The sequence below is a fragment of the Eurosta solidaginis genome, chromosome 2 (assembly GCF_040869045.1).
Source record: "Eurosta solidaginis isolate ZX-2024a chromosome 2, ASM4086904v1, whole genome shotgun sequence".
NCBI lineage: Eukaryota > Metazoa > Arthropoda > Insecta > Diptera > Tephritidae > Eurosta > Eurosta solidaginis.
In genome coordinates this window covers 7,337,325-7,349,570 of record NC_090320.1, presented here as the reverse complement: position 1 = coordinate 7,349,570, position 12,246 = coordinate 7,337,325, and the positions used below count along the sequence as shown (strand labels likewise).

The 12,246-nt window shown below is 37.0% G+C and overlaps 1 protein-coding gene across 1 annotated transcript; it reads right to left on the bottom strand.

Moving 5' to 3' along the window:
• Positions 1 to 2,712: 2,712 nt before the first annotated feature.
• On the bottom strand, positions 2,713 to 10,825 carry Sec71 (ADP ribosylation factor guanine nucleotide exchange factor Sec71). Its single transcript, XM_067764238.1, is given in 5 exon segments — positions 2,713 to 3,175; positions 4,015 to 6,003; positions 7,389 to 7,994; positions 7,996 to 9,701; positions 9,761 to 10,825. Coding segments are annotated over 5 exon segments (5,265 nt in total). The 5' UTR covers positions 10,578 to 10,825; the 3' UTR covers positions 2,713 to 3,028.
• Between the last annotated feature and the right edge of the window lie 1,421 nt (positions 10,826 to 12,246).

The following is a 12,246-nucleotide window of genomic DNA, read 5'->3' as shown; positions in this document are numbered from 1 at the left end:
TTTTGTCTTAATTGCTGCTTAGCTGTCAATATAAAAGTTGAAGAGGCTGCGGTTCGAGCTATTTTCCTCCAGTATTTCTATTGCATACAGTGATCCGGCAGCTTGTAGGATATATTTATTTCTGGATAAATGTTATGGCCTAGAATGTTCAATGTAGTCATATTAAATCGTTTCCAATATGGTCGGGCTAGTACATTAATAGTACTTGTTACCGGAACGGGTACGTTGCACTTGTCTTTGATATGCTACATATATGTTGTTGTATATTTTACACAGCTGTATTAATAACTTTGTATAGAGGCTATATTGAAAGTAGATAGATTCATAAGCGGTCAAATGAGATGCTAACCAAAGAGTTCCTGTTGAATACCCAGAAACCTGGGCATCCCAACAGGCATCTGATTGATGAGCCAACACCGCCCAGGAGCTTAAGGAGTCATCTCCGTAAGCATTATGATGAAATATGGCACCTGAGAACTCAGCGTATGAAGCCAAAAAACACAAGCAGGTCCTCAGTGAACTCCACAAACAGGCGTCGGACCTTTATGCCGGGAATCGCCCGGTGAATCCAGTACTCAAAGAACAGTACCCAAAACTTGCGGAAGCGGAATGCACACTCCCCAGGGAAGCACGAGTCACTCAAGCTCAACTTCGATCTGGATACTGTAACAGGTTAAACTCTTACCTATTCAGAATCAACCCCGATATACAAAATGTATGCCCCGCTTGCAATGTGTCCCCACGTGATACCAACCATCTCTTTAATTGTAATGTGGAACCAACGCCTATAACACCCCTCTCATTATGGTCCACCCCTGTCGAAACAGCAAGTTTCCTTGGACTCCCGTTAGAGGATATTGATGACAATTTGTGATCGGTCGCACCAACTGGATGGGACGACGCACTGCTACAACAACAACAACAACCGGTCAAATCTGCCGCACCAGTCAACAACTAAAGCGTTGGTAAAACTTTTAAAAGCCTCCGGGTGTGTTCCCCGCTGTAATAAAAACAAAAACGACTGCAATTGGAATACCACGGCAGTGGGGCTAGTACCAGAAGGTAAAAGGACTGTCCACATCCGTAACACGCCCATGCGCTTGCAACAAAAACAATAATGACTTCAAATGCAATGTCATGTTCAACTGGCATAGCTTTATATCTAAGCTTAGGAGCAATGGCTATTACTTACCCTCATTACTGAAAATCTATTTTGAGCTCCCCTTAGAGGCAAATTGAGTTTAGTTTAGATTATCGGCATAAAAAATTAAGACTGCATTATTTCAATGGAATTGGATTGCTACATCATCACACATGCTTACATTTTTTTATATTACATAATGACGGCCATTTGCATTTTTATGATTTGCACTCTATATTTTCACTGCACTTAGCAACTTTCCTCTTTCTACTTTTCACTATACACCACTATTACAATTAGAACACTGAAAACAGCCTGCATTTGTTGGAATAATAACACTACCGTTAGTAAAAATGAAAGCTATCACAACTTAAATTAAATTTCACTTTGGTTGATTCCGGTTCCGGCGACCGTTCGATAACACCAACGCGCGCACTTCTAATTAGACGCCGTTGACAGTAGTAGTTATCGATAAATTGTGATAAGCTGAATCGGACAGCTAAATATTATGGTCTGTTCTATTGCTCGCCGCAAAGCGCACAGCGTGCTGTTTTTTGTTTGGGAAAAGAAAAAAATGCAACGCTTTGGCTGAATTTCCCAATTTAATAAAACATTTAATTTATTTTGTTTCCATGTATTGACCTCGACAACAATAATCCGAAGGCGGAAAATAAATTTTTGGTAATAGTCTAGAACAGGGGTCGACTGCTAATACGCATCCAAAAAAAATAAAAATTTTAACTCGTTCAAAAGTTAATAACGAAGAAACCGAAAAATGACCCCGGCTCCCTCCGAAACCGTGGGTCGAGTTGACAGTATTTTTGCGCGGAACACCTTTCTGCGTTGGCGGCCTTCGGTCGCCTTTTTAAAAATTACCCTGGCCGGTCCACCAATGGGGTGGGATCAAATTTAACCGCGTGCTTTGTATACACAATTTTTTTCAGTGCACAAAAACCACCTGAAAATTGCCAACTTCAACTGCAAACATCTCCGGACAGAGATACAAGTTTTCTTTTCCGCCTTCGGATTATTGTTGTCGAGATTAATGCGCGTCTTTTGACAATTCTCTCGATATTTTTGGACGTGTATTAGCAGTCGCCCCTGTTCTAGACTTTTACATTGGATATTGGCGAAGCTTTTAAACTAATGAGTTACGTTTTAATCCTTGCTAACGGCCTTGAGAGCTCTTATATTCGGGATAGTGAATGCGACCTCCTGACGTGCTCTAGTGTCGTCGTAAAACGTAGTGCATTCAAAAAAGCCACTATATCACATACTCAGACGCTATGGAGTTCTGCAAAGCCCACGCACCAACGAATAGATGCCTGTCCCTTGAACAGGTGGAATTGCATTCGTTTCTCATGCGGCCCCATCAGACAGTGTCCTTGTAAGTTTCAAGCTGTCAATATGAAGTGGATTCCAAAGCAAAAATGCGGGCTCCCTCGATGGCAATCAACACTAAATCCTGCTCTAGTTCACCGCAAGAGCAAATGGAGATTTATTGTTAAAGAAAATGACAGAATGGGCTGCGAGACTTCCAAAGAAAATAAATCACAAAACTTTAAACAATATACAATTGAACCTCGTATATTTTCGTCACAGCTTAAGCATTTAATGGGGATTTTTTCAGAAGCTGCACATATTACTTAACTAAATTTATTTCTTCTGATTCTTTTTTTCATTTATTTGGTATTTATTTACATTCTACAACAACAAAAGCCACAAAGGTGAGTTCCACTATTATACAATTTTATAATTGCATATATTTATGTATGTACGATTTCAGATTACAATGGAGATAAGAAAACTCAGAAAGGATATATTTAAATATATATATATATATATATATGTGTGTATGTATGTATATTTTAAGTAATAATAAATTAATTAGTTCCTTACATTAAGACTCACTATATTAAATACTGGGCCAATTCGCATATACACTCGTCTAAGGACACTTCTTAGTTCGGGCTTTAGGTCCAAGCACATCATTTCACACAGGAGCGCATAGTAACTGGAAACATGTGTAGCAAACTAAAGAAATCAGAATAATAAGTTATAAAATGTATAAAGATTTACAATATTGATACGTCAAAGATTAAAGTTTAATGTGCCTAACTCATCGCACGGAATGAAAACCTCCAAATTGTTAACTTAATTATCATCCTCATCTAACCGTGGCGAATCCTGTTAATTTATAGGCGGGGCTCTGGCGGCCCAAGTTCATCACGGAAGCTGGGATTTGGAAAACCCAGAAAGTTAACGTTGCCATATCATGTCGGAGTAATGCTTTAACCGATATATTTTACGGAACATATCAATATCCAGCAACGGACCACCAATATCGATAAAACTTGACAAACCCTTCGGTAAGTCTACATGTAGCTCGAAGAAAAAGTGTATTTCTATCATGAAAAGCTTTTCAATAAATTTTCAACTGGAGCTGAATCGTACCATACGATAACGGATCGAATACGATACGAATGAAAATTACGTGATATGTCGGTCGTAACATTTAAAGGGATTACGACATACGAAAGCAAATAAATCTCAATTTATTTTGAATGAATTGCTCTTTGAGGACCAAAAGTACGTTGAAACATTTTTTAAAGTTATAATAGATATAAAAATATCGAATTTGTTGTTGTAGTAGCATTAGCTTTTGTAAAATACACCAACTAATAACTAATTCAGCGAATCGCCAAAACCTATATCTGAATTGAAAACTTGTTTTCTTAAAAAAAATAAAAATAAAAAATATACCTATATAAAAGCAGGAAAAGTACTGTCCAAACAACTACCCACTGCCGATTAACAAATCAATAAACGAAGTTTGAATGCATTTATTGAAATAAGGGAAATTGTATACATACCCTGGCGTCAGACATCTTCAGCAATCGCGTTAGAATGAGCAACAACAATGAAGTCCACGCATCACGATGAGCCTCACTTTGCAAACTAAGAAAATAAGCCAGCGCCTCCTTGCACACCTGGATCAATTCGTGTTCAATGCCAGACCAATCATTACGACGATTCTCATCACCGTACATTTTTAAATATATTCGCAATACACACGCCAATGAAGCAGTCTCTTGCTTTAAAAGATTCGGCTTAACAGATCCTTTAAATCCAGCACGCCACAAAATATTACGTTGTTCATGATCGGCATTGAAGCGCTTCGCAAACCGATGCGACTGCATTAAACAATCAGCTAAGATCAACAATTGACGCGTATGCAAATAACTATACATGCCTTGTTCCTCTCTTTGGCAATCCAATACATTTTGAGTTGCATTGTTACCAGCCAAATCTGCAGTCGCTTGTGCCAGCGTTTCGGCATCTTCTTTACGTGACGTCGCCGGAAAGAATACAATATTGTCCATTGTTTGTATTAGTTCCAATTGTACAACACATTTAATTTGTAAACTTTCAAATTGTGAATTATGCAACATAATATGATGATGATGCGAATTGGGATGATAACCATGAGACGTGCTCATTGTATCATCATCCATGTTACTTGTCATTGTCGTCATACTATAAACGGAATGTTGTGATTGGCTACGATTCATTGTGGCCATATTGCTCTTGTTTTCAATTGAATTTTGTGTTACATGTGTACCATTCTTCTGCTGATGTTGATCAATATGTTGCATTTGCATTTGATGTGAACTTGGACGCCATGTTAATAGCTCTGTTGGTAACGTTGCATTAAATATATCCAATATGCATTGACATGTCTTATCCCATGTACTTTCGTTAAATTTAAAACCATTTGATATAACTAAATTTTCTAAACAATTTGTACCAGAACGTGCCAATTGTTCATTGCTTTGTTGTACACACCAATGCAGCTGGGCAAAAAGGTCTTCTAATAGCAAATAACCCAATACATCAAAGTATTGCGTGAATACATCGATAATTGCATATAATGCATGATTACAGGTAGTTGTCATCCATTCGGATTTTTCGGTAACATGTTCGGGTAATTTCATATTATCGAATATGCGAAATATAATATTAAATAAATCCTTCCACCAATTCGGCTTAAAACTATCACCGTGTGTTTTTACAATTTCGAAAAGCACCGTTAAACCACGTGTGCGCACATCCAATTTACAGCGATTAACCACACACGATAGTGAGAAGAGCATTGGAAACCAGCCGCGCACCCATACACGATCTTCCTCTGCTACAGAAATGTCATTTTCCATGCCAGCATGTTCAGCAAATAATTGAGGTGCATCATGCACACAAAGCGCACAGGTACGTACCAGACGTATTGCTTCCATGCTAGTATCAGGAAAACGTGCATTGCATGCAAATTCAGATAAACATTTCACAGCATCTTGAAATGAATCGACCATCACGGCAAATTGTTTCTGATACAATTCACCAATTATTTTACCAGTTGTCTGAAATGCCAATTCCACGATGGCCTCCTCATTATCGCTTGCCGCTAAATGGAATATTGAAAATATATTCTTCCAACCAGATTTAATATTATGCGCTTGTGAATTAACCATTTGTGCAATACAACGCACAACCATGTCACGTATAGCTGGTGATTGATTCTTTTTCATAATATGTTCGAATGGGCGGAGGAAATCTTTTTGAAAACGGAAATTCGCAAATTCGCCCTTTTCCATAAACTTCATAGATAGCTGACGTAGCGAGTCTAAAGCGAAGAATGAAATCTCTTCATTTGTGTTACAACCAACGGCGTTGAAGTGCTCACCCAGCACCTGCCAAATACGGGACCATTGCAAACGTATACGTTCCATATTATAATATGAAATTTCCACTATCTTTTGTAGCGAAAACATTCGAGGCTGCACATTCTGTAACTCGTCAACACATACCTTAAAAATATTAAAAAAAAAAAAAAAATATTAAAAAAAAAAATATTAAAAAAAAAAAATATTAAAAAAAAAAATATTAAAAAAAAAAAATATTAAAAAAAAAAATATTAAAAAAAAAAAAAATATTAAAAAAAAAAAAATATTAAAAAAAAAAAAATTAAAAAAAAAATATATTAGAAAACAAAACTTAGAACCGAAAATTATTGCTCAGATGTGTGTGTGAGACAGGGTTCTTAAGGAAGCAATCACCCCGGAATGCAATCCATGCATTTCCATTCCTGGACTAACACGTTTAGATTGCACCCTTTTTTTGTAATAATACACAAATTGGCGGCCGCCGTGGTGTGATGGTAGCGTGCTCCGCCTACCAAACCGTATGCCCTGGGTTCGCACCCCGGACAAAGCAACATCAAAATTTTAGAAATAAGGTTTTTCAATTAGAAGAAATTTTTTCTAAGCGGGTCGCCCCTCCGCAGTGTTTGACAAGCGCTCCGGGTGTATTTCTGCCATGAAAAGCTCTCAGTGAAAACTCATCTGCCTTGCAGATGCCGTTCGGAGTCGGCATAAAACATGTAGGTCCCGTCCGGCCAATTTGTAGGGAAAATCAAGAGGAGCACGACGCAAATTGGAAGAGAAGCTCGGCCTTAGATCTCTTCGGAGGTTATCGCGCCTTACATTTATTTATTTTTTAAACAAATTTTTCCATTTTTTAGTCCGAACTTATTATTCATTTTTGCATTCATCAGTGGAATAATAAAACATAAAAGCATCCCTCTTATGGAATAACAAGATTCAAAAGTATTTTGTTCGTCCGAACTAGTTATTCTTCTTTGCATTCATTATGTGGAATAATATATTAAAAAGCGTTCCTCAAGTGAAAAAATCATATATTTTTATATAAAGTAACCATAATTCGACCTTTACAACCAAAAGAGCAAATAACATATTGATAATGGACTAACAAAAAAATATTGCAATCCTCTGGGGCTGCCTTCAAAGGAATAACTATTCCAAATGGAATGTATTCCTTAGAAACTCTAGTGAGAGAAACATGTAACTGCACCCGTATCATGTATTACGATGTGTGATGGAAAATTGTTTTTAAACCATAGTATCTGTGCGATGGTGAAGCGGAGTAATTACATACATATGCGAGCTGGGGATCATTGATTGTTGTTTTCAAAATAAAGTTTTATATCTAACGTATGAGTTAATTTTTCGAAAACCATTAAATTTTTACAACCTGTTACTTTTTGAAACTGGTTACATGTTTCGAACCAGATCGTTTTTGGAACCTTTCTGGAACTGGTTACATTTTAGGAACGCTACACTTTTATAACGTGTTGCTTATTTTTAAATGAAAATATATATACATATATACTTACTTGGCAAAGTGCTCTTACGAAATCCACTATAGCATCACCATCCAAACGTATGGAACCCGTAAATATACGATCCACAGCAACAACAACACTCTGGCTACTCGTCTCACCAATATGCTCTATAACGCTCGGATTTAAGGTATCCTTTAATGTTGTCTGAGCTCCGGTGAGAAATTGTGGCCTTACACCAGTTCCAATCAATTGAGCCAACTCCAATTGACTAATACATTTGACGATATCAAGCCAGCTGGAACCCAAATAATTGCCATCTGTATGAGCTACCATTATTAATGTTTTGATTGTATCAATATTTTTCGCTTTCATTTCATTAATAGGTGAATTGGCCGTAAGCAAAGTAAAACGTGCCAATGCCTGTACGTATGCATCACGTTCCAAAGACATGTGAAAAATACATGCAATTCGTATAGCACAGCGTATACCATCCAAACATAAGCATGCTATTTCAGGATCATCACAATCTTGTAAACCAACTGAAAATGCTGCTAGAAAGGGTGTCCATGCCATTTTAAACATTGGTCTAACATGCTCCAAGTGTTTAGCCGACGTAAATGGTGACTTAACATGTGATACCGATTCCATTAAGTTTTTTGGCAGTGGCAGAAATAGCTTCCATTTCCATATTCCACAAAAGCTTTCGCCGCTTCTCATTCACAATAATCTGTTTGCCAGGCTTGTTAACAGAAGTGTTTTTCATTTTAATCTCATGTCCAGCAATCTCGTCATAAATTGAAGATAAATACTCTTCCGGCAAATCGTCTTTACTGTCACTTATACCACGATTCATTTTAATATATTGCTCTTTGGTCATCTTATTTTTAACTTGTGGTGAATGTAAATCTGTAGTCAACATAATTATAGAAAATGCTAACACATATACAGTGTCGGCGCTTTGAAACAATTGATTGTTTGGATTGCATTCACAGTAGCGACTGGCGAATTTCTCCATTAGACGATCAATTTTTTGCGCTTCGCCAGGTAAACGAAATTCTTCGAGTAATAGGCGCAATGCAGCCACCACTTCCAAGTTATGAAACTCAAATTCGTCAATATAAGCGCACATTACTTCTTTGCAATGATCGTCATTCTCACCCAGATAATTACCAATGACAGTTTTATCCAAACGTTTATCTTCATGTAACCATTTAGCTATATCGGTAGCTTTAACACCTAAAAGCATTTTTTCTTGTAGGAATTGCACACCCTTTTTAGGCTTTCGATTGAACAACTCAATGCCCGTTTCCATTACTTCTTTGCGCATTTTTCGTTCCTCCAATGCCTCAGGCAAATCTAGTACTTCAGAGTTTTTTACGCTACCATATGAATTTAAGCTATGGCTAGATCCACCATAAGCCGAACGTGAAGAGTTGTTAGTTTGCGAAATTGCATCAATATTATCACTTTGATTTTGTTTATGTGATAGCTCAGTTTGAAGGTTTGTAGTTTTGTGTGTTGACTCCTGTGAATTCAATGATGATAAATTTGGATTCACGTATAAATCCTGACTCCATTCTACCATGCACTTTAATATCGAAACCAAACACTCCAAACCACGTTTGCGCATAGATTTCTCTTGTAATGGATTCGCACCCAACTCAACTGCTTGCCGTCCTTGTGCAATCTTAGATAAATCATTGACAAGGCGTTCAAATAAATTTGCAGCTGAAAAGTCGCAATCATAATTAACATATATATCTACAACTGATTGTGCGTCAGCACATATACGTGTAAGAGCTTGTATAACCATCCATTTGTGTTCAAAAGAGCTTGAATTTGTTTCCAATATATTGAGAAAGATTTCTTTGAAAAATACTTCTATTTGTTTTTTAAGATGTATTTTGAAATTTGAGAGTAGCGCCACAAATATGGAAAGCGATAGTTCAAATACTTCAGGCACCAAGCTTACACCATTTTTAGATAGTGCCACACACAAATACTGTTTGATTGCCATTATGAACATTTCATTTGAACGAAAAACAGGCCCAGCGTTTTGTAAAATAGATAGCAGTAAATGTAAAGATAAAACTTTTGAACGCAGTTCATGTGATTTAGGATCGGGATGACCCTCTGGTAGCGGCTTCATGCTTAATTTGCAGAGAGCGCGAAATACAAGAAATGCATCTTTTTGTAAAATATGTGTAAATTTTGCAGTAACCACTGCATCGTTATCAGCGCCGTTTTCTGCATTTTCTTCAGAGTTGATGTGATTGTCTATTATTTCAACTGAGCCGAATGACGAATTTGTTACCGTTTCTGTAGCAGAACTATGCTTTTCTTCCAGTGCTTGCCCAAAGGCACCTATTAGAAGGAAAATGTAAAAAATAAACTGGATAAATAGCTACTTATAAAAAACTTACTACTTAAAATGTCATCCAATACCGATGCAGCAATTTCTTCCATTGACATTTCATGTTCACTCCCATTAAGCTCGACTGTTGTTTCTCTATTAGCTGTTGATTTTCCAACATCTATACTAGAGCTGCTCTTTGTAATATTATCCGTGTTTGGATGCGTAGTAAGTTCATATTCTTGATTCTCCATGCGGGCAAATATCACATTTAGCATTTGTGTTAATGTTGCACGTGCTGTTGTCTGATTGACTAGATTCTTACTGGACAAATAAATGTCATAGCAAGTGCGTACAGCTTGCAATACGGTACCTTCATGTATTTCCACATGTTGTGATGTAACAACTGTAAGCAAAGCTTTGATAATTTGTAATTGTACGCCTTCATCTGTTTGTGGTCCATTAAAGCAACCGCATATTGTATTTACAATACGATCAATTAACAAATGTCCAGGACTGACTGAATCTTGTATGGCGCCAGTAAGATGTCCATATGCTATGAGTTTTTGGAGACAATCAAGTGCGGTTACCACAATGCGTGGTGAACGACTTTTGCATGCCAATTCGAATGGTAGAAAATAGGTTTCGGCATTAATTATACTATCAGCATCATTTTTAGGCAGCGGGAGTGCTGCACAAGGCAATTCATTACCTTCAGCAATTTGGCCAGCATTGATGAGTTCATTTTTTATTTGCTCTAGTGCTGAGTCGCAAGACTTTTTCAATTGCGAATGATGCGAACGCCGTATATCTTTATCGGCTAAAATCTTTTCCAATGCACGTACAATAAACATTTCTTTAGCTTTTGTTGTTGGGAAACTTTGCATATTGTTAAAATCCTTCACATCGGGCGTAAATTTGTTGATGGCCGATAAGGTCACCTGGTACGGTCGTTCGCACAGAGCTCACAAGTACTTAAATTGTTAAATTTTTCTTTCTATTAATTAATGAACGTCATTTTTCGTTTTAAATTTAAGAATATATACTGATATTACATATGTGTAAGCAAAAGAAAATCGTAAGTGTTCACGGTCCTTACTTGAAGAATAAACGTCATCAAAGATTGTCAAATGTAAAAAAAATAAATTCGATTACGATAATTAACGAGTGATTGGCAGATAAACAACAGGGTGCAGTATCCCAAAGGAAAAGTATCCAATTGCCGTCTTCCAGTGAGTTTTACAGTTCCGGCTCACGCTCAATTCTCACGGGAATGCTCTGGATCATTGAGAGACTTGAGAAGCAGATGTCGTGAAATTTTCGCACATGTGAAATGTGATAGGCAGATGTCGCCGCTGTTTTTCATTTAACTCATACGGCGAAAGGCTAAGCAGCGACATCTATTTTTGAAAAAGTAGGTTTATTAAAGGCAGCGTTGCCAAACTAAAAAGAAGTAATTAACAAATTATCTGACTCACAAATTGAACCAGACTTCTATCTGGATTTATTTGGCTCAAATCGTGGTTGTTGCATTTACATGCAAATTTATTTATCTGGCTCAGGATTTTGCCACCGGATGACGGCAAATATGTTGCATACTTATAGGCAGTGTATAAAATTATGTACTAAGAATTATCTAAGCGAGGATAATCGTTTTTTTGACGCGCAAACTTAACGTAAACGCGTGTAAAAGAAGATACGGCTAAAACAACAACAATAATAATAGCCGTGTTTTTTTACACGCATATACGTTTTCGTTTGTGCGTAAAAAAACGCTTATCCTCGCTTAGGAGACCCATCCAGCGACATTGGTTAAACAACTAGCTACAGCACAGGGTGTACAGAAAAGCGGAGACACAACCCTTTGTTGTACGACTGTATATAGCTGAACCGGCTGCGAGGAATAGTGGATACACACCATTTTTAAAGGTGATACATAGAATTAGTGCTGAGGTGAAACATAGACACATATTTCAGTCAGATCTGAGTATAATGCGTATTAAAAATTAGTAGTACAAATTTTATGCGCAGCAATTTCAGAGGTGTATTTAAAGTTTGACGCTTAGCATTACATATAAAGTTTAAGCGTAAACGCATACGCGTGTAAAAAAAACAGGGCTAATTACAACGCTTTGACCTAGTTTACATAAACAAGAGTATCTTCACTTTCGTACTTAACTCCCAATAGTTTATTAGATTTATCAGAAAATTTTTCACTTCAATTATGAACAAGTTTTGGATGCCCATTATTTTTTCATAGAAAAAATTTTACCTCAAGAGGGTAATCTCTAATTGAAAGCACGAAAAAAAGAGAAACGCGAAAACTGGACATAATAATCTGGTTCCTAGGAATGAGGCATTTGCGTAGACTATTTTTGAGGTTTTATTGTAGATTTGTGGTTGTGTAAAAGAGGCCTTAGTCCCTTAACCTAAGTGTGCACATGTATTCCATCCCTAGGAACTAAATTTTTAGCTATCAAATTTTCACTTTTCCCTATTTTAATTTTTGGCGAACATTTGCGCGAACTGTTCGTGCGTGTATGGCGAAATAACTCA